This window comes from Thunnus thynnus, chromosome 22, assembly GCF_963924715.1.
Source record: "Thunnus thynnus chromosome 22, fThuThy2.1, whole genome shotgun sequence".
Taxonomy (NCBI): Eukaryota; Metazoa; Chordata; class Actinopteri; order Scombriformes; family Scombridae; genus Thunnus; species Thunnus thynnus.
In genome coordinates, this window is record NC_089538.1 from 8,487,029 (window position 1) to 8,509,310 (window position 22,282).

Sequence of the window (22,282 nt, forward strand, 5' to 3'; positions counted from 1 at the left end):
ATGCTTCGGATAATAAGACGTCTTCATCTGACACACTCACAACCGCACGGGTAGAACATTTAACTAATTTAGATTGACAGGAAAGTGGAGTTGATACTCACTGAAGCTCAAGGTGTGCACTTATGTGGACACACACTCAATACACACACACACACACACACACACACAAACAGAGGAGTGGAAATATTAAGAAAGAGCCGGCATTGTCTCCATCAATTACCAGAATAAAGCCTCGGAATGTGTTCCTGTGAACTCATTTGACAGTCTGCACGCTGAGGAAACCTGAAACCACTAGTTGCTTATTCACATTTCACGTAATATAAATCCATAAACTGCATTAAACTGCATTTTCATTGTATTAAAATAGAAAAAAACACACGATCAGGGCAGAAGCTCGCATAGTGTGATTATAAGATTGATTTAAGTAGATCTAAGAGAAAATAATACCCACATCTATGGAGTAATAGAAGACGCAGAAGGGAGATCAGTCTCTGATTCTGTATTTGGTAAAAAGGGAACTAAAGGACACTATAAAAACCAAAAACCAAAGATACAACCATCCAGTATACGGACGTTGATACTGTTCCAGTAAGCAAGCCAACAGCAATCATAATAGAACAATATAATGACTTAAAATCACAAAAACAACCATGAACAGAATAGTAAAGAAAAGAAAAGAGTAATAATATTTATTTGCCTGTTGATGACGCTACAAACAGAAAGATGGACTGATGGACTGAAGCAACAGGGCATATTTAAGAAAATAAAAAAAATACAAAAAATCTCTCTATTGAAAAGTCTAACATGTATGACAAGAGAATAATAGGAGAAAATTTCAGAAAAACACAAAAAAGATGATCAAATGAGGATGAATGAATAAGAAAATGAACAGTCTATGAAATCTTGTTCCTGGAGAAACCAAAACACTCGCTCGGAGCAGAATTTTAACCAAACAAACCCAGAGAGGAGTAAAACCTCCTGTCTCTCTGCGACAGCTCTCAGAGGTCTCTGAAGAACAAGGAGAAGGGGAAGATATGGCTGCAAAGAGAAAGACGGGTTCTAGTGAACAAACTGCACACTTGGTTAATGCTACTGTATGTCCATATGGCTGCTCTTTACTACCTTAAAAACACAACATTTGTAAGATTGTTTGGCACGTTCTTTCAAAGTGGAGTTACTTTTGATGTGCCTGGGGACATCTGGCGTCTAAGCTTGTCTCAACAGACATTGCACAGGGATATTGTGATTTCTACTCATCAAAGTTGGATTTCCCCCAATCCATTTTAATCTTTGACAACTTTTTTTCTTGCAGATCTGCAGCACTAATCAGCTTTTGTTGCTCCTGTGTAAAAGTCAATCAAATATTCTGTAATATCAATCATCTCCACAGGTCTGACTCATATCCTTGCAGATTTCCTGATCTGCTGTTATGTTAACTGTCAGTTTTGGCCCGTAGCATGCGATAGACAAACTATTTAAACATTCAGTATTTGCTGGCTACTCTAGTGGAAGTTCTCTAGTGTAGCTGCTCACTGACCACTGTGCTGTTATACCAACCTGGCCAGTCGAGTCAGAATTCCTGGCCTCCCAGGTGACCTGGGGACAGAGTCTACATTTTCTCCCTCTTCATCGCCCTCCTCCTCTTCCTCCTCCTCCTCCTCCTCCTCCTCCTCCTCCATGTCCTCTGTTGTCCCAGGAGGCACTTCTCCTGAACTTCCCCTGAACGTGTTGACACCTGATTCTTCTTGGGGTTCAGCAAACCCTTTGGTCCCTTTCTGTAGAAGAGGATTGAGAAATTGAAATAATAGTGAAACTGAGAGGAACTTTTTACAGAAATGCAAATTTAATTTGAGTTTTTGCTAACGACCCTGCATCCAAACAGCAATTGTCCAATAGCTTAGCAACCGTAGCTAACTGGATACCCCATCTTGACGCGGTGTGTATGGGACTGTAGTAAGAGTGATACTCTGTATATACAGGAGAGATTGGGCAGTCATGTCTTTTTTACTGTCTTTCCAAAACCAAAAATTCAAGAGCAGAATAAATTAAAAAATGTTTATCTGCTGTATTGTAAGCCACTAATGTTAGCAAGTCCGGCTAACTAGCTTACCACCTATAGTAGTAGCTAGCAATTACTTCCAAGGTGAAGAATTAGCATATCATTAGCTAACTATGTTATTATTTTACAGATTAGCCCTGTTCATAATTTACCAATCCTCTGCATGGTAACTAGTGTAGCAACAGTCCTGAATGCTGTATTGGAGTTTGTGTTAATGTTACAAGGCACCGAGTTAGCATGACATTATGTATATCAAATGTATATTTAAGGCCGTTTTGCAGGATTCTCAATGTCACATGAGTCAGCGAAAAACATTAAAACTCAACTGGAGAGAGTAAATGTTAGTTAGCTACGTAGGTAGCTACAACTAATTAGATCTGCTGACAAACGCCGTCATTTAGTCTGTAAAATCAACGGTCGCTAACAAAAAATCAGAAGCCTGCTTTTGTCTACTTCTGTCTGAAATTGAGAGCCCATTGCTTAAAAAACCCACACATTTTGAGAGGTAAATCTGCTGTCTTGTTTACCGTGAATTAAACTGAATGAGCTTGAATTTAAATGTACAGTATATTTGAAAACCCAATATTTTCCCAAGTCTGTTTACTATTCTTCTGTTTTTTTGTGCAATAATCACATAACCTGAAAGATTAAGATTTCTTTATTGTCATTTCTTAGCACTCATACATTGAAACAAAATTTGTCCCCTGCATTTGACCCATCCTTTATACGAGGAGCAGCCGCGGTGCAGTGCCTTGGGACCAACTAAAGTTCTTTTCCCAGGCCTTGGTCAGGGGCACTGACAGGAGTAACCCCAACATACATGTCAAACATACATATCTTTGATGGTAGGAGGAAACCCATGCAGACACGGGGAGGACATGCAAACTCCACACAGAAAGGACCTGGGACGGCTGGGGTTTCAACCCAGGACCTTCTTGCTGTGAGGCTCACCACTGAACCACCTTGAGATCACCACAGTGTTCAAACCTAATCCTTTTTAAAGCTTTGTAGCCTTGTTAATGGCACTTCCCTCTCAGTAAAGAAAATAAATAACTCGCTGGGCTGACATAATTAGTTTAAATCATTTTTTCCACTTGAAACAAGTGTGTGTGTGTGTGTGTGTGTGTGTGTGTGTGTGTGTGTATGGGGTGGGGGGGTGGGGGGGTGGGGGGTACAGCTAGAGAAGGGAAGATAGAAAAAAAGTCAAAGTGGACAAGTATATAAAAAAAGAACAGGGTCAGATGACATGAAAGGCCGTGGACAAGAAGAGCACTGGGTGGAGGGTAATTTTGGGACTTTGTTGCTAATCAAACTGAAGCACATCACCAGAAACACACACTCTTCTACATACACACAATTGCACTGAAACACGTACACTCTCTGTCTGATGTAATGCTATTATTAACCTTAATCACACTTGTTATCCTACCTGTCTGCACTAATGTTAGCCTGGGGCTGCAATAAAGACAGAGATGCTACGAGTGTGTGTTTATATATGTGGTAGAGAGGAAACAAGAGAGTGTTGTAAGATGGAAACTAAAAGATGAATTGTCAAGTCATTCTAAACAACGATGGGAAAATGAAATCACCTGTCTTTTTTTATTTGACATTTAAGAGTGTGACAAATCAGTTCACCAGTTAAATGTGATGAGTAAAAGATTGAACTTGATGAATGAATAAAAAAAGAATCACCTTGTCAGTATGTCCTGGATCTTCCTTGACTTTTCCCTCTGCATGTGGATTGTCCATGTGAGCCCTGCTGTTAGAGAAAAACATTTCTTTTGAAAGCAGTGATTGTCACATAAAACTCAAAAGCTCTATACAAGTTAAATATTCAAGCAACTTTCCTTTTTACTTTAAAATAAAGTTTTGTTACTGATTTTATAGTTATGTAGTGATCATCAGAATCAGAATATACCACATGTAGTCCTATTTATCTGGATTCTTAGACTAATTGGAGACTTAATATGTAAAAATTACATAAAATGAACAAGGTTACTCTGTTGTAAATGAAAACTTGTTTTTTATTGGTAAAGAATGAAGAGAGAAAGACAATCCAAATCTTTGCAATTAGGTTTTCTTTCTAAATTTTGCTCCATTTCATTTATACAATTTATTCAACTTGTATGTCAAACCAGTACTATAAAACAAATCTAGCTACTGTCAGTAAGAGTGTGACCAATTTGGGTACGGCATTATAAAATTAGATATGCACCATCTCAAATATTCAAAAGCGTTGACAGACCGAAGGCATTCAATAGACCTACAGTAGCTTAGCTTAAATATCACTGAATTCATTTACTGAAACAAATACACATCAATGTGGTATTGACAAAGACACTGATGTTGCAGTTACTATATAAAAATACACATAATATCCCTTACCTTATTACGAGTATATAAGGTAATGACAATTTCAATTAATTTGCCAAAGTCTGAGTCAAATAGTGCAAAAAGTGCGACAAGCGTCATGGCTGAAGATAAGAATGAGACAAGGGTCTGCATTAAAGGAGCCCTGCCTTAAAGGGGCCATATTATGAAAAACTTTTTCAGTGCTTGTGTGTATGTATTTGGGTCTCTGATGTGGCTACTAACATTCAAAATGTAAAATAAGATCACCCAGTCAGTTTAGTGTGGGCTTGCCTGCTCTGTTTCAACAAGCCATTCAGATTTGATGCCCCTTCTTATGTCACATGGGGGCGAAGCTAGGCTAAACTAAGCTAAGGGTGTAAAAATTTGCACATCGTGGGGCTGGACCAGGGGTCAGAGCCGCTGCTTGCCGACAGACGGGGAGGCTGGGAAGCAGAGTCCTGTGGCGCTGCTGCTGTTGTCTTGTCCTCTGGAGGAATAAACACCAGATTCTGCTCTGATCCGGAGCAGTTTACCGGCGTTTTTTTTTTTTTAACTTTTGGGATTAAGTGGATTTATCTTCTCAACCTAGCCAGAGCTAACACCGGAGTTACACACCACCTCAGCTGCTGTCATCAGTAATAAACATCTTAAATGCTGGTGAGTTTATATAATTTATATAATTTTAAGTTACACGGTATATAGATATCTATATGTATAAACAATAACGTTGCTGCCTTAATAACGCCTTAGGTGACATTATTTTGAGTGTGGATGGAGCAGCTACAATGTTAGCATAGCTGATCAATCTGAACTTCATTCAGAAAACAAGTATTTTAAAAGTTGTTTGCTTGTCGTCTTGCAATTTGTCCTGAATTCAAGCTTTTTACAAATCGACATCACAATGTAGTTATTTCGGCATCCTTTTGATCCGTTTATTGCAATTAAAATCACAGCAAAATCTAAGTTTATTTACACTCAAACTGGCCGTTCTGAAAAGGGGTGTTTAGACAGGATGAGAAGGCAGCTGTGGTGCTTGATCCTTGTTGTATTTTGACCAAAGCATGTCAGATATATTTTATTAAGACCCCAGGGAACTGTGTTGACTTGTGGAAAAGGGGCATAATATGGCCCCTTTAAAGTAGAAAACATGGGAGGTGAAAGAGAAAGTGAACAAAGGACCTGAGCATACAGTTTGAGTTTACCATCGTTAAAATATGTCAGACGTATATTTAAAATAATATTCTGCCTTTACATTTTGTCATTAACTGCACTACAGTCAATGACATTAAAGATGTATGGAAACAAAGAAAGTGCTGATGAGCAGAAAGTTGTCTATTTTTGTTAGTTCAACGTCCACACTTGTTCTTTGAAACTCAACTCAAACCCTAGAAACTTTTCTGTTCCCATTTTTCCAGCAGGTTTAACACAAAAACAAACCAGCTGTCTCTCCAGGGCATCATGTAGACACTAATACACAGTCACACACACACACACAGATGAATGCCATCAATGATTCAGCAGTCTGTGGGAAGCTTCTAAGATTAGAAAGGACACTGCTGTCAGTGTGCACTGTATGCTTGATATATTTTTAAAAACACGTACAGTTAATTGTTTTTCTACAGCATGTGTATTCTTGTGTTTATGTGCGGTACCTTTATTAAGTATGTGTAAGTGTGATGGTCAGTGTGGTGAATGTAATGCAATGAGAGTTGCTCAATGAAACTTGTTTTCCTGTGAACTGATAATGATGCTTGAGGCCCTGCTGTTTGCAGGATGTTTACACAGTTTGTGCATCTGAGTGTGTTCCTCACGTTGAAACAACAGAGACAATTCTGTTTATATAAGTTAAATACAAGCTAATTGGAGGACAAAACCTTGTTTGTGTGTGTGTGGGGGTGCATTTTAAATAATCATTTAAGCCCCACTGATCTGACTGTCAGAGTGATTGAGGTGGCGCCCGTTCGCCTCTTGTCTGTTTCATAACTGCGAGACTCACTGGAGCGTATGAGTGTGTGTGTTCTTGTAAGACAAGATGTTGTCAGGATGGATGTCTATGAATGGGAAAACTTATCTTCACCTCTACAATACGTGCATACAAGTGTGTGCAAACGTGAGTGATCCTAGCGTGAACAAGTGATGCTTTTAATAGCAATAAAGACCATAAGGAATGAAGCTTTACAAATCAATTCAACCATCCTTAACTTTGTCAGTATAAACATGGTTGTTACTGCTCATTGTTTTAAAAAAAAAAAAAAAAACTGACAATAATGCCTGTTTCACAGTCTTTTCATTAAGGCGATGATGATACAAAGACACAGTTTTTTGTTATTCTTATATCACACATAGCTGAGAGAGAGGGGCTTTTTGTGTCCTCCTCTTTCCTTACCTTCAGCCTGTCCAGTTAGCAACCTCACACTTTTGTTGAATGTTGCATTTTTAGAGTACATTGTAAGCAATATGGATAAAATGCTAAATAGTGTAATATGGTATCGTAATATTGATATATAGCATGCTATTGTACATTTTCTGGAAAAGTCTATGTAAAACTGATAAAATAGCAAGATGAAAACATCTGTTTTTGAAGTTTTAATTTTAAAAAAAAATCACACAAAAATCTAAAATTGTCATTAAGCGGTCCTGCTCAGTGATTTGCAACTGTGCCCACAATGACCTAACAGACACAGAGATATTAAAATGATAGCTACAAGAGTATAAACAGGCAAAATCTCTGACGGTAGACAAATTTATATCACCCAACCCCAGATGAGAGAATAAGAATAACTCAGTTTAACTCATAACTGATTCAACTACAAAAAGCATTATGTTTTGATAACATATTTATGGATAGCCACCATATAGACAGACACACACTTGAAAACACAAACTAGGAGCCAGTGTGTTTTTGTATTAGCACAGGATGGATGTTTTGGAGCAAACGGTATTTTCACCCTGTAGCCCTGAAACTTTAATAAGGTTTTTGTTGAAATATACATAAACTTCTTAACTTACTTACTAACATTTAGTGCAGTTTCATGGAACGTTGTAAGAACCACAAATTTGTGTTTACTCACAGTCAAATGTGATAAAGACTAAATGTAGCTGAAGGCCACAGTAATACAGCAGACACTCACCCAACAGTGGAACCCTTGCTTCCAGCCTCCATGTCCTTCATTAAGTCCTTTATTATGGCGTCCTCTAGTGGTGAATATCTCCTACAGCGCTTTGACTGTGGCTGAGAAACAGATGGGACATGCTGCACTTCCTCTTTCTCCTAAAAAAACATAAACTATGGTCATTATTTTGTGCTTCAACATACATTCATACATAGGGGACATATACAGTACAGTGTATACAAGCTGTGGCTAAATATTAGGCACATCATACAATATGATGTATGAAACAATTTGATATGAAAACATAAACTATCCTGCCTGTATTCTCACTTAGTTTAATATGTATGCGTTATAATACAAGATCAACTCACTGGGCTCAACTGCTTCTCTGCTTGCTTTCCTAGAACAAGATAAATAAATCCACGTGAGACATCATCATGCCTGAACAGTATCTTATGTGAAGGGTCCTTTATGGCTGACCAGCACATCAGGCCTATGGAGCGTAAACTGCCCCAATACATAGCTTGATCTGTGTTCATAGAACTAACATGTTGATCTGTGACCTTCAATGAGACAGTATGTGTCAGTGTTCACAATTTCCTGTGACCACAACTTCATCTAAACATGTTTTCTTTTAGTGATTTGAGACAATAATCCATGCTTTTATCTCCTCTCACCTGTATTTTGGAGTCAGTCAGACCACCCTGTTGCACCTTCAACTGGTGCAAAATGCAGCCGCACGTCTGCTGACTAAATCTAAAAAATTGTGCCATATTACTCTGATTTTAATGTCACTGCACTGGTTACCAGTGAAATTAAGACTTGATTTTAAAATTTTACTGTTCGTTCTTAAAGCTGTAAACGGGCTAGCTCCAACATATATCAGATCTCTTCCCAGAGCTCTGAGGTCATCTGATAAGATGCTACTTTCCATCCCAAACAGTCGTTTGAGGTGTAAAGGTGACCATGCTTTTTCTGTGGCAGAGCCCAAGTTGTGGAATAGCCTCCTTCTCCATGTTCGATCAGCTCCCACCATCAAATGTTTTAAATCAAGGCTAAATACCAACTTGTATTCTTCAGCTTTCTAGGTGTGTTTATGTGTTTTTGTCATTGTCTGTGTGTCATTGGTAACTGCTCTTTACATTTTATTTTCTCTCTGTGTAAAGCACTTTGGTCAACCGCTGGTTGTTTTTAAACTGTGCTATATAAACTGACTTGACTTAAACAAGCACATTGAGTGAATAATGAACGGGTGCTGTACTGAGTGTACTGTGCTGTGTTAGCACATGTGCACTCATCCTCACCATCCTGCATGTTTTTCTCCAGGTAGAGGAGAAGAATAAACGGGTAGGCTCTCTGCTTCCCCTCACTGTGTTTGCACATCACCATAGACATTCCCTCCCACCGCTTCTTATCTGGTAGCCACAGTTAACAAAAAACAGTGAATACAGTGTACTAGTAGTCTAGTACATTTGAAAGTAGGTTATCAGTAGCTGTATTACTTGAGCGGTATTTAGTATTATAGTGATTCTAAGATACTGTATAGAGGCGTTACGTCCATCTGGATGACTTAGTGGACAGGAGACAAAGGTGAGATGTGTAAATACTGTTGTGTAAGGCTGGAAGTGTGATGAAGGGAATATATGAAGGATATGAAAAAGGAATGATGGGATAACTGGATGGACAGACATGTAGATGAATAAACTGATGCAGTTTGAGTGAAGGATACATGGGAAGACATTGAAGTTGGTGCTAGAGAAGGGCTGGAGACTGTCCAGGTTGCCCAGAACAGTTCTGATAATTTCCTGAAAACAGAGAATAAGAGAAAGAAAGAATAAAGGTAAAATAAAGAGAGAAAGAGAAACATGAAAAAAAAGGTCAGAATGAATAAATTCACAGTGAACATAGATAATTAATTTCATGAAGAACAGATCGAATCATTTAGTCAACACAACAAATGTGAATACTGACAGACTGACTAGGACGGCAAGCAGGATCCATAATTACCTCCAGTTCTTGGTTGAAGCTGTGTCTTTCTATCACCTCCTCTCCACTGGTGAAATATGTTAAATGCATTACAATATGTTCACAACACACTAGTATTGTTATTCAGTTGTAGCAGTTCCAGTTTTGGTAGCTTGTTTCAAATATAAAGCTGATTATAATCAGTCAAAATCCTTTCTGATGCAGCATTAAAAGGTTTTTGAGCTTGAAGACATTTGAGCTCAAAAATCAAACGGTAAGGAAAAGATAACACTGCTTATGCTGCTGAGTCTCCAGTGTCAAAAACATCTGGTATAGTTTAGATAAAAGTGTCTTCTTTAGTCACGAGGGTTTTCCAGGATGTGTTAGAACCTTTACTCTAAGATGTTGTCATTGAATAAAAGCTGTCAGATCCTGTGGGGGTTGGAATCCTTTTTTCTTTCTCAAGAAACGTTATCGAGTCAAGAAAAACTCACATCAGAACATGTAACAGTAGCCATTTTAGAGAACAGTATTGAACGAATAGAGTTGAAAAGAAGGAAGAGATCAATGTTTCCTCTCTTGCCTGAAGCCCAGATGTATCCCCAACTGCTTTTGCAATTGAGGAGCGTTTTGCAATGGTTTAAAGGACTGAATCTGGAGGAGAGAAGGGGAAAGGAAGATTGGCCTGTATTTGTTTGACTTACTGATTTTGAGATTGCATGCAGTTTTGCTCTACTCTGAAGAAAATATGTGAAGAATGACAGAAAGAGACTTACTCTTATGCCTGTAGTTGCTATCTTGGTCTCAAAATCATTTGTATTTCATCCTAAGCTTGCGATGCATGCTCATATATGGAAGGACATCACCAAGACTTGCAACTAGAGCACTTTACACCCCACTACTTCCACTGAATCCCATCTCAAACTTGGGTTTTAAAATAGCATTTAGTGGAAATAGCCGGGTCACTGTCTTCATGGTTTCTGCTCCCCTTTAGACTCAGCCTTGAGTTAAACCTGACTGTGATCTCTTAGGGACCTTGCTCTAACCAAAAGGAAAACAACTGGAGCAAAAAGTAGATATTAGATAAACAGGAGGCTGTGGAGTAAGATGTAAATAGCTTTTTCTGTCTTGCCTGTAGCTGCTGCCTCCTCTGATCTTGAACTTGTAGATGTAACTACCTGCTTTGAAGAATCGAGTTTCAGGGAGAGGGAAGAGGAAGGCCTGTAGTGACATGGCTGACCTACAGTGGTCATAAAATAAACAGATTAACGAATGAATGAACTGATGAGGTGGTTGGTTCAATGAACAAGCATAATACATGAATTGTTTAGCTAGCTAGCTAGCTATCATGAACAACATTTCAGATGCAACCTAACCTCTGCCTTTACTCCTGTAATAAGTTTCAATATATACTATATTATACTATACTATACATATATATACTATACTATATAATAATATAACCTAGGCAACTACTGTCTCTCTTTCGCTCCCTCCCTCAAAAGTACCGTAATGTCTAGAGAAAATATGGAGCATGAAATTGCTCGGTCGTCCAGTAAACTAACTTCACCCTCCACCAAGACGTCAACAGTTAAAACCGCACCTATCAATCAAACGCTTGACCCGATCCTGATTTGCAGGATAGGGCGAATTCCCGCCTTCCGCTTCTTTCATTGGCTATATCGTCTTCCAATCAGCTGCGTCAGAGCAGGAGTCACTATGGTGACGGCGAAAACCGCCCAAACCAGTCACATGACTGTCAGCTGACCACGTGTGGCAGAAATGAGTAGCTGTAAACATTCCTGTAAGTTTAAGTATTCAGCTGAAAGGACCCAAAAGGTGAGATGAAAATAATTTAATATCTTTTACTGGCGACAAATGCTGTGAAGTTCCAACGTATTATACTTTCATTGTAATGTACAAGCTGTCAAATACCAATTAAAGTAACATCTTTGTAACAATGTTTGTACTTCATTGTGGCGTACAGCGTTTTAACACTGTACTACAGACCACAGGCGGGGTACAAAGACAAATAAGTGCCTTTCAGTCCAGATGTCCTCCTCTGCGAACCCTTCTGTCCTCCTAAATACGGGGGTTCAGATGCCACTCCTGGGTTTGGGGACCTACAAACTGCGCGGTGCTGAGGATGTGTACAGAGCTGTGGATGCTTCCCTGGCTTGTGGTTATCGGGCCTTTGACAGCGCAGCCGTCTATCAGAATGAGGCTGACTTGGGCCGAGCCCTGAGGGAGCTGCTGCCCAAACATGGCCTGACCAGAGAGGATGTATTCATAACCAGGTATGTTTGATGTGTAAGTGCTTTTCAAAAGGGCACGTCAGTAAAAAAAAAAAAAAAAAAAAAAAAAAAAAAGCAGTAGTCTTGGGGATATCATGGTACATAAGACTGCATAAGAGCATCAGCATTTTTACAAACAAGATAAACAAATTGCTGCAATATTTGTATTTTGACATGAAGCTAAATATACTCATTTGCTATACATTAAAATCCTTAAAGTGTTTTCTTTGTCTAACTGTTCTCGCTGATTTAAATGAACAAAGCATGCCTCTGTCTGCTTGGATGTCACACCGTCATCACAAGACCATTCATCTCTCTCTTCCTCCCTGCAGTAAGCTGGGCCCCAAAGATCAGGGTGAGAAGGCCATGGAGGGAGCCCTTCACAGCCTGTCTCAGCTGGACTTGGGCTACATCGACCTCTACCTGATCCACTGGCCTGGCACACAGGGACTGGTGGTGGGTGACCAACGCAACCCAGGTCAGGAGTTATGATCAAGTCGATTAAGCTTTTTAACTCTTGTTACTTTGCACTTTAAAATAAAGGTGTGAACTACATTTAACTTTTGAGAACTGAAGAAAGTATAACTCTGTGCTTTGGGCTGGTGTATCGAGTCTCACATTCTGCCTCCTTGATGTAGTTGTACTTGAGTAACACTGATGATGAGGTCCTAATTAATATTTAATCCCAGGCAACCGAGCCAAGAGCTGGGCCACACTGGAGGAGCTGCATGCCCAGGGGAAGCTGAAGGCCATCGGGGTGTCCAACTACACACCGGCACACATGAGGGAATTGATGCAAAGTTGTAAGATTCCTCCTGCGGTGCTACAGGTATAACGCGCCAGAGCGAGAGTAGGATAGATAACATGAAATACAAAATTGTACACAAACACACACACACAAAAAATGTTTTCTTCAGGTGGAGTTCCACCCACGGCTGTGCCAGACGGAGCTGAGGAGTGTGTGTGAGGAGTATGGAGTGTGTTTCCAAGCCTACTCCTCATTGGGGAAAGGAGAGCTGGTCACTGACCCTGTGGTCATGGAGGTGGCAAAGAACTGTGAACGCACACCTGCACAGGTAAACACACACACCCCCAGCAATTTTGATTTATGTCTTTTTAGGGGCCCACAAACAAAACACAGTTCAAGTTTTTTGTTCCCCCACCAGGTCCTGTTGCGCTGGGCGGTGCAGCAGGGCGTCCCAGTGCTCCCCAAGTCATCGCATCCAGACAGAATAAAGGACAACGCCAGGCTTTTTGACTTTACACTGAGCGACACAGACATGAAAAAACTGTCAGCTTTGGACTGTGGACACAGGTACTGCTGGGATCCCTCAGAGGTGGCCTGATAAGCCACCAGTGGGACACACATTGACTTCAATGATGCCTTTTCACTGCTTTTCTTCAGTTCTGGCTGTGATGAAGTGGTGGGAAACTAAGCTAATGTTTTGAGGACTTATATTAATTATATTAATATTCTGATAAAACTGACTGCTGAAGTAACATTTTAGACAGTATTGGCCATAAGTTGATATCTTAACTATGACTGATGTGCCATGACAAACTGGCAACCTTTCCACACAGTACTCATATGTTTGGGACCTCATGACTGAATAAAATCCTGTTGTTTACAAATCTATCCAAGTGTCACCAGTTTGAGACTTTTCCTTATAAATATGTTGCTTCATATTGTTCTTTCACCATGGTAGTAATAATAGGGCCTTTATGTTCTAGTCTTGCCATTCGAATTGTATGAATGACCTCAAATTTACAATGAAAAACTTAATGACATTTTTCAAAGCGTCCTCTGTATTTGAATATCTTAAAGAATGACACTCACTTTAAAACCACTCTTAAAATTATTTATTCAGGACAGCATATACCAGAAGTTTCACAGCTGTAGAGAAAATACATTTACAAAAGTCATTAAAAATGAAAAAAAAAAAAGGAAATATTAAAACTCAATTTTCTCCACACACACTTCTCCAGATTCAAGTAATACCAAGGATGGTTGCAAAACTACAGATGCCCAGGCAGTTTTTTCCTCTGGGATGTGTTCACTGCCACAAATGCCTAAAAGTCAAAACCATTAATGGTTTCATGACTTCTTTTCTAGTCACTATCTGTTGTTTGTGGTAACATTTTTCTTACAGTTGTGACAGCAAATGCACCTCCATGCTATTGCGCTTCTTCTTGAGCGTAATATGTGACAGCGAGCGGTAAAGTTTAAGGCGGTAATGCTGGCTATGTGGTGTTACATCACAGGTTACGGCATGTTCAGAACATGTTCAAGGCAGTTCATGACAATATTAAATTCCAGCTGATTTTTTTTTTTATTTTCCAGAGAGTAAAGCATTCATATCTGGCCACAGGCTCTCAACACCACAGACTTATTCTTTGCCAGCTGTACTCTTTGGGTCAAAGTACAGATACAGGAGTGACATTAAAATGTAAAACACAATTGTACAATTACAATTATTTAAAACACTTATTCTTGGCCTCCCTGTTAAAATCTGATTTCATAAAACTGTGGAGTCACTCCTTTTTGCTGGACACTTTACACTTATTAATTTAAAGGGTTACCAAAAATCTTTCAGCCAACTCATCTTACACAGTCAGGTTCATGCATATGTTACCAAACACATGGCAGACGTGGTTGAATCTAAGAAAAAGGTGGTGCCGTTCAGATTGTCTAGAATTCTCTCTTTCTGATTTGAAAAGCTGTGAAAGAAAAGATGGAATGAACTTGCAGTTCAAAGACAGTACAAATGCAGCCCATCAGCCTGCGCCTCACAACTCAACCCAACAAGTCGAGAGGAAGAGAATAAGACACGAGAAGAACAAATCTATTACCATTTCCAATAATCACATATTGATAAACAAGTCACATATAGCCCAATCATATTTACCAAGCTGTGTAGACGTGCTGATCTTAGTTTATAAAAGTGAATATGAATTTTGAGCAGTCGCCCCCCCCCTGTGCAGTCAGTGCTAATAATCCCCCAAAAGCATGAATATAATGCGTAAATTGCAAATCTAGTAATAGATCAGTACGTCTAGATCAAAGGCTCGACAGAATAAGATTTAGTCACACCCCACTGTACTGTAGATGAGCCCACATTTAAACAAATTCACATCCCACCAGGACTGGAATCAAGCTCAAAAAGTAGTTTGCACCTGTGTTTAAATGTGACAAGTCTCTACATAAACCTTCTAAATGCACTGAGTGCTGAGTAAACGGGGCCTACGGCTAGTGTGTTGACTCCTTGTACAGCAGTTAATTCATCCCCACCAACGTCTTTAAATATGCACATAACATTTATCACAACAGCCATGGATTGTACACTGCCTATTGCTAGGTTGGCCATGCGTATAAAACAGCATGGTAACCCTGTAAAATAGGAACTTGTAAAATAAAAATTCTGGCCGAAAAACCACATTGCTTATAATCCCAACCCCTGTCATCTGATACAATATTAACAAAATATTTACACATAAAAATTCCAAAGTCTGTTTTATTTATTCTTTTTTTTTTTTTTTTGCTCATCCAAGGCTTTAAAAAGATAGATTCATATTGGTTTGTGCTTTTTATATGTATGTTTAATGTTAATTTTCTTCAGATATAATCTAAACCTGACATTTTACAAAAGATATTATTATTTCTGCATTATCAGAGATTGTCCTTGTACAAGATTGTTCTTTCTTTTGATAAATTTGAGATATAAAGCTGTTAATGATAGTCGAGTACAGTTGTTTGAGTGGTAGTGGATTGCGTGTGCCAGAACGGAAGCTGGATAAAGGCCCCATTTGAATACTTAAAGGACCACTGTGTAGGATTTCGTGGCGTCTAGTGGTGATGTTGCAGATTGCAACAAACTGAATAACCCTCCCACTTCCAAGTGCGTGGGGCAACCTTAGGTGGCCACAAAACTCAGGAAAAACACAAAAGGTCCTCTCTAGAGCCAGTGTTTGGTATGTCCGTTCTGGGCTACTGTAGTAACATGGCAGTGCAACATGGCGGGCTCTGTGGAAGAGGACCTGCTCCTTATGTAGATATAAAGGGCTCATTATAAGTTAACGAGAACACGATGATTCTCATTTTCAGATGATTATACATACTTATGAATATTCTGCCGAGTCAGTCCCGTCAGATGCCACTAAATTCTACACACTGCACCTTTAATAAAAAAAAAACCTTCCTTTGCACATGTGTAGCTCTCCTCCGTGTGACTACTTTGGCACACACACACAGTTACAGTGATCTCCATAAGCTTGTGCAAGGAAAGCACAAACATTTGGAGCGAACCAAGCGTTAGAAACACATGAGCATCGGTGATTTTCCTCAAGAAAATGAGGAGGGAAGGAATTTCTAAAAGCGTTCAAGGTGGCCTCCAACAGTCCGGTGTGTGATCTCAGCACATTACTCTCTCCATCTACAGTATATTGCATAGTGTTGATGTGAGAGACAGCTGAAATGGTAAGCATCTCTTAACTGAGTGTTCACCTCTAAAATCCCTTTCTATGTTATACTCTCATCTCCTTGCTCATTTATTATTATTTTTTTTTTGTTAATCCGTTTTATGGGGTTCAGATACTAACAGTCTGTCCTCATGCCTGTCTGTCTTTTACCATTTCACAGTGGCCTGCCCAACAATATTGTTAACATCACAACCATCACAAATACAAAAATTTATTAGAATGTAGCTTACCAATGACATATAAAAAATGAGCGGGACACATCGAGCTCAGTGTTAATTACTGTTTGTCCCACTTTGCCATCTTCTTTGTGATCTTTCTCTCTCTCTCTTTTTTTTTTTTGATCACACCAACCTTCCTTTCTTCCGTCCCTACTCAGAGCAGGTCGATTTGTTCTCATCGGTTGTTCTCTTGGCTTTCCCCCGTTCTTGTCATCTCATTTCCAACGATCTCTCAATCCTTCCAACCTTGTGTCGCTCTTTCCTCCTCTTTTCAGTGCCTACTCAGTGCGGTGAGTGTGGTTATCGTGGTGGTTGTTCTCTCCCTCCGTCTCTTGGTGACTGAATAGGTAGCTCCACCAGGTTTTAGAGTGGTGCATCTGTCTGGCCGAACCAGCGCTCTTCACCTTCCTCATCTCCTGTGGCACGATATAAAGTGAGGGACAAATTAAAAATGTTACATGTTGTTTTATCATCCATGTTTGTTGGATCAAAGCATCATATAGCCTGATCCTGGCATGATCTGAAATTTTTTTTATAGCCCAAACACATCCTTTATCAGTTCCCAAACCATGCCAAACACAACCACATAGCCCTTCATCTCTCTCTTGTTGTTTTTAATATCCATCCTCATTCTCACCCCTTTGTCTAACAGGCTGTCGAACTCGTCACTCATCCTCCGGAGCTGCCGGCCGTATTTCTTGGCTGCCCAGAGGGCAGGGGGAGCTGACTTGGACCGTCCCCGGAATGGAGCTCCCTCAGTTGGTGTACCAGCCTCATCCTCCCCTCTGGCCTGGAGCTCCTCGTCTCTGGAGACAGTGGAAGCGTGGGACTCCGAGTTCAGCCTGATTCGACCTGTCACTACATGGGAGAGAAGAGGGTGAGAGGGGGTTTGTGATGTTTCACAGGAAAAGGAACAGATCAGGATAAGAGGCAATAAGGGAATCAAGTAGGAATAGAGGGATATTAATGAGTAATGACTGGAACAAAGTGTTCAAATAAAGGAAACTGTGGGGAAAAATACAAATAACATTTACTGCTTAAAGTAGAGCTAGTCTAAATGCAAAATCGATTAGCTAACATTTAAACTGTGCAATCTCATTTTAATTGCTTGTTTTGGCTGACTGACACTCCAGAATATAAATTCAACACATTCAATTTTTTGCTATCTTAAACAAATGAAAGCAGCAAAATATTAACATTTGAAAGAAACAGATTGAAAGAATTGACTATGAAAATACTAGCCCATTTATATTGTGTAGATCACTGATTGATTAAATGACTTTTTCAGCTCTAGCTAGACTCAAAGTCTGCAAAATGAGGCCTAAGAGATGACGCCAAGAAGAGTCAGAACAATGAAAAAAAAACAGATGGAAAAGTTTGAGAAACTGATGAATAAGTGCTGAGTCAGTCTGAAACATTGACAAACTATTTTGAGAGTAGGATTCATTATGCAACAGCTGCAATTACATAAAATGAAACAGGAGAAGAAACTGATAATACTTTTTTTTCTAAATAAACTGAAATGAGATTCAAGCTATCATTAATGACCACCAGCATTCAGGAGTTAGTGTTTTTATATATGTAGCGCTGCCATGATACATTTCAGCATATTATGACAACACACACCAACCTAAGTGTTGGATAACTTGAGCATGCATTTGTGGTTAACAACTGGTCCAGAAACACAACAAACAATGATTTTTCTTTCTGAAAAAAGGCTGCTGAGGGACAGTACAAGTATTGTATGCAATAAACGTCAGCACACAACGTATTCTGTAAGCCCTGATTGTTTAAAATGCTATTTAAAGATGAACCCGCACATGAATGCCCCCAGGAATAGACAAAATGTGAACGAAGTACTGAAGTTATTGCTTTGATTAGATGTATTTTGAATCGCATCTGGACCAGACTGTGCATAAGGGTGCTCAAGGATATTTAGGCAGGTAAGATGTTTGGGTGTGGTTAAAACCAGCATTGCTGAGGCATGTTCTGTGCTGTTATTGCCGATTTGGAAACCCTCCCCTTCTTCTAATTCCAATTTCCCATAAACCTTTGATGTTACCTACCTCCCGATCTTAGTTCAGGTAGGGTGAGGGTGTTGCCTTGAGTAACCTGCTGCGCTTGCCCAGATGATGATTGGTTGTTATCTCCTTCGTCTACCTCCTCGGAGGGCTCTGAGTCGCTGTCGGAAATAGTGAAGTTTGCAGCCATCGTGACATCTGAAGAAGGAGGGATCAATAAAAATGAGGAATGTTATTTTTAGATGGAATACCAACGATGCAAAACAAATTACTTTATGAACAGAGAGGGAAATATGTACACATACAGTAGAAACACATACACAAATCAGCATTCAGTTGGTTACTATTAGTGTTGCCCAGCATTTGACCTGTCTGGCAAAACTAGAAAAACAGACACGTCGTCCAAACAAATGATGACCAAAACAACATTTGTTCCAATATATCTCTGTAATAAAGGAAATCCAGGTGCATGTAAGTGGTGATATAACAATTGTTCTAGCGTTTTACAGTCAAACACCACATTAGCTAATTATTCAACAATCATAAAATGGCATCATCCATTGTATCCCTGATGCTGCTCCTATCTAACACACCCAGCAGGCTATCTATTTAGCTTTGCTGCCCTGATATTAGCCAGTCCAAAGGTATTCACTTTAACAACCGAGCAGATAACCGAGCTGTTTTGACAACACACACACACACCCACATTTCATATCATAAACGACTTATAGTTAGACTGTTTAATAACCAGTCAGCACACACAGCTCTCTCTCCGGCCAACACTCTCACTCGCTTGTTTTGTTGTTGTTGACTGAAGAGGACAAAAGAAACTTCCTACAGGGCGGAAGCTGGAGCGAGGCTATTGTAGCTGACAACGAATGGAGAAAAAATGATTATGGTTAGGTTTCCTTACCCGAAATCTTTATAACGTGAGCCCGAAAAGTGCGAGCGTGTCTTTAGTTAGCCTCATACGGCCGCAGCTGTTGTTGTTGTTGTCGGTGTCTTCTCTTTTTACTGTACAATACAGTTTAGCTCCGCGTTCACCCAATCGCCGCGCGTCACTCCACCGCCGCTGCGCGCTGACGTCACTGTTGCGAGCTAGGACTGGGCTGGGGCTTTGTTTGTCTCACCGGCTTACCGTAATGAACGTTATAGAGGCGCAGTTGGATTTTGGATGACCAGAAGTTAGACATCCCCTCCATACATGTTACATGTTTTAAAGGTGCAATATGTAAGAATTATATAAGAATTTTAGTTTAAAACATAAAAAAATAACAACAGAATGTGAAGAAACAATAAAATAAGATATTCCCTGACTTTCTCCGTTGTCTATAACAACTTACGAACTGATTTTTGTGTAAAGGGGTCGGGACAGTTTTGCTGGGAAAAATCAAAGGATGTGATGCTTACGTGTGCTCCCAAGTGCCTTTCCTCTCTCCCAGTGCCAACAGGGTGCAAAACTAGCTAACGTTAGTTTAGAAATGGATTGGACTGCTAAAGTCGAACCTGAGCTGGTAAGCTAACATTACTGCAAAGCATGTGAAATATATTGTGATACTGTGGTTTTAGCTGACTAATTTTAGAGCATGAGCAACAGGATGCTTACTGTAGCTCACTTAAGGGCCATCAGTGTCATTAATTAGAAGTAATTTCTGATTCTTACATATTGCACCTTTAAGATGTATATAAAATACCTACTTTCAATAATAACTTGTGACTGATATTTTTCCACCAAAATCTTGTTAAAATCCTTAAAATTATATCTACTCCTTCTCCCTCATCAAAAATTCTATTATCTATGACAATGCAAATATTTTTAATTTCAGAAGTTTAACTGCGGGACAAAAAATGTTCCCTTGTTCACTGAAAAGTCAATTCTCATATTATGTGCACTGGAGGCTTCAAGTTTCCACATCACACTTGTGTAAGTTGATTATTGGACCAGGGTCGGCTTCAAAACTATTTGTGATGTCACAAATCGTGCTCTTAGGCCTGCTCCACAGAACATTTTTCTACTTTCGGCAGATGAACGAGAAAACAGCCTTCCAGTGTCAAACTCTGAGCTTCACTGTGCAGAAAGATGTATGTGCAAGCATCCAACTGAAGCAACAAGAAGAAAAACATATTTTTGAGTGGAGGGGGACTTTAAACAATTTCTATTTCTATTTCTACATGGGGCATTGAAAGCTACAGGGTTACTGTGTGTCAATTGGTTGGCTAATTTGATTGAAAATAAGTACAAAAACTGTACACAATGCACAAAGAGTGGGATTAATAAAAGGTTTGTAGGCACCCAGCAGCTCAAATTTGACCCTGCAGCAGGTTCATTTGGCCCTGTCTATTTCAATTTCTGTAGCTTCTACTGGTATGGGATGTCAAATATGTCAACAAATCCCAACAACAGTCTAAACTGACAAAGATGCAGAAAGAAATTAGGAAATCAACTGTATATTAACAGTGCTACAGTGGTTGCCCCCTTTGTTCTATTGCCTCACTGGGCTTCCTTCCTTCCTTCCCTTCACAGACACATGCACACACACACACACACACACACACACATGCATACACAAGTGTGGATCCGTACAGTCGACGTCAGTTTCTGTTGACACAGAGCGATTGATAGCTGCACTGATATGAACACTTGTTGACATTCTTGTTCAGAATGGATTCTGACCTCCCACCTACAGTGCTCTGATTGGCTCAGTTGTTTTTCCAATTAAGGAAACAGTCGTCAACTGCCATTTTGTTTTCACTTCATTAATCAGTCTGACATTGTGTTCTTAGCATCACACACACACACACACACACACACAATGCAAAATGCAAAATGGGATTCAAATTTACTAACCAAGACCTTAATATATTAATAAATATTTGACAAAACCTCACGTCAAGATCAATTTAGTATCTGTTTTGGAGCTTTTGATCATATCATATAATCTTCCTTAGCAGAGTTGCCATGAGATTGTACAGTACCAGTCAAAAGTTTGGACACACCAATGAGAAAGTGTGACTGATACTGTTTACTGTATGTTTAAATTTCAGTTTTTGTCTGAGCACTTCAAGGGCTTCTTGTCCATGTGGGCTTAAAGGTTGAGTTTGACCTTTGAATCAGCTGTTGACAACATAAATAAATATGTAAACATTCATGCATACATACACACCATCTATAATATTAATATTTGCTGTCTGGGTTTGGTTTCTTTCTTTCTGAGAGAGATTTATAGAGTGTTTAAACATGCAGGCTAAAGGTGAATCAGAAGGAAATACACAGGGAGGGCAGCCGCAGTGTTACACAACAGTTATGGAAGATTTGCTTCTGACAGATGTTGAGTCTGATAGGAAGAGGGCGGGGCAAGTGTATACACATACACCGGCTGTTACTTTACATGACTGAGTAGGCATCCAATAAAGTAATAATGGATTTATATTTAGAAAGACATGTTAAACATTCACCAAACTGATAGTAAGAAGGAGGAAGGGAACCAAAACTGTGTTAAATCAGATCTTGGCTTCTCTTCTTTTTCCTTTCTGAGACATGAAAGAGGAGGACAGAAAGACAGAAATTCCCACCGAGCAGTTTGTTGTCATACCCTGTATGAGCAGCAGGTGGGGAGGTAGGACTACAAACGGGTCTTCATGACTTTTCCTTAGCTGTGATCCTTTTCCATCTCACAGCTGCTTCTTCCCCGTCACAGCTTGTCAGTGACTTCTGGAAAAAAAAAAAAAAAAGGAAAAACCTCAAATATCTTGCTTAATTTCACTGACTGCACTGACTACTCAC

At 39.5% G+C, this 22,282-nt stretch overlaps 3 protein-coding genes across 8 annotated transcripts; 1 reads left to right on the forward strand and 2 right to left on the reverse strand.

Annotated features, from left to right (window-relative positions):
• Positions 1 to 669: 669 nt before the first annotated feature.
• Positions 670 to 11,178, reverse strand: LOC137174000 (membrane-anchored junction protein). 5 transcript variants are annotated; one of them, XM_067578957.1, is made up of 10 exons: positions 11,093 to 11,178; positions 10,622 to 10,729; positions 9,532 to 9,577; positions 9,254 to 9,329; positions 8,829 to 8,939; positions 7,896 to 7,924; positions 7,543 to 7,682; positions 3,752 to 3,815; positions 1,558 to 1,775; positions 670 to 1,038 (listed from the first exon to the last, which is right to left on the reverse strand). In XM_067578957.1, the coding sequence occupies exons 1-10, from the start codon at positions 11,161 to 11,163 to the stop codon at positions 999 to 1,001; spliced, it is 903 nt and encodes a 300-aa protein (XP_067435058.1). In that variant the 5' UTR covers positions 11,164 to 11,178; the 3' UTR covers positions 670 to 998. The 5 variants fall into 5 exon arrangements, with proteins under 5 accessions (XP_067435058.1, XP_067435057.1, XP_067435059.1 ...); XM_067578956.1 differs by having other exon boundaries at positions 3,752 to 3,818; XM_067578958.1 differs by lacking the exon at positions 11,093 to 11,178 and adding an exon at positions 10,998 to 11,082 and having other exon boundaries at positions 3,752 to 3,818.
• Positions 11,179 to 11,210: 32 nt separating this feature from the next.
• zgc:101765 (uncharacterized protein LOC450036 homolog) lies at positions 11,211 to 13,419 on the forward strand. 2 transcript variants are annotated; one of them, XM_067578961.1, is made up of 6 exons: positions 11,211 to 11,328; positions 11,477 to 11,786; positions 12,116 to 12,261; positions 12,473 to 12,612; positions 12,701 to 12,859; positions 12,950 to 13,419. In XM_067578961.1, the coding sequence occupies exons 2-6, from the start codon at positions 11,542 to 11,544 to the stop codon at positions 13,127 to 13,129; spliced, it is 870 nt and encodes a 289-aa protein (XP_067435062.1). In that variant the 5' UTR covers positions 11,211 to 11,328; positions 11,477 to 11,541; the 3' UTR covers positions 13,130 to 13,419. The 2 variants fall into 2 exon arrangements, with proteins under 2 accessions (XP_067435062.1, XP_067435063.1); XM_067578962.1 differs by having other exon boundaries at positions 11,239 to 11,328; positions 11,498 to 11,786.
• Positions 13,420 to 13,628: 209 nt separating this feature from the next.
• Positions 13,629 to 19,586, reverse strand: badb (BCL2 associated agonist of cell death b). The gene is made up of 4 exons (XM_067578964.1): positions 19,412 to 19,586; positions 18,544 to 18,696; positions 17,115 to 17,335; positions 13,629 to 16,893 (listed from the first exon to the last, which is right to left on the reverse strand). The coding sequence occupies exons 2-4, from the start codon at positions 18,686 to 18,688 to the stop codon at positions 16,756 to 16,758; spliced, it is 504 nt and encodes a 167-aa protein (XP_067435065.1). The 5' UTR covers positions 18,689 to 18,696; positions 19,412 to 19,586; the 3' UTR covers positions 13,629 to 16,755.
• Positions 19,587 to 22,282: the final 2,696 nt, after the last annotated feature.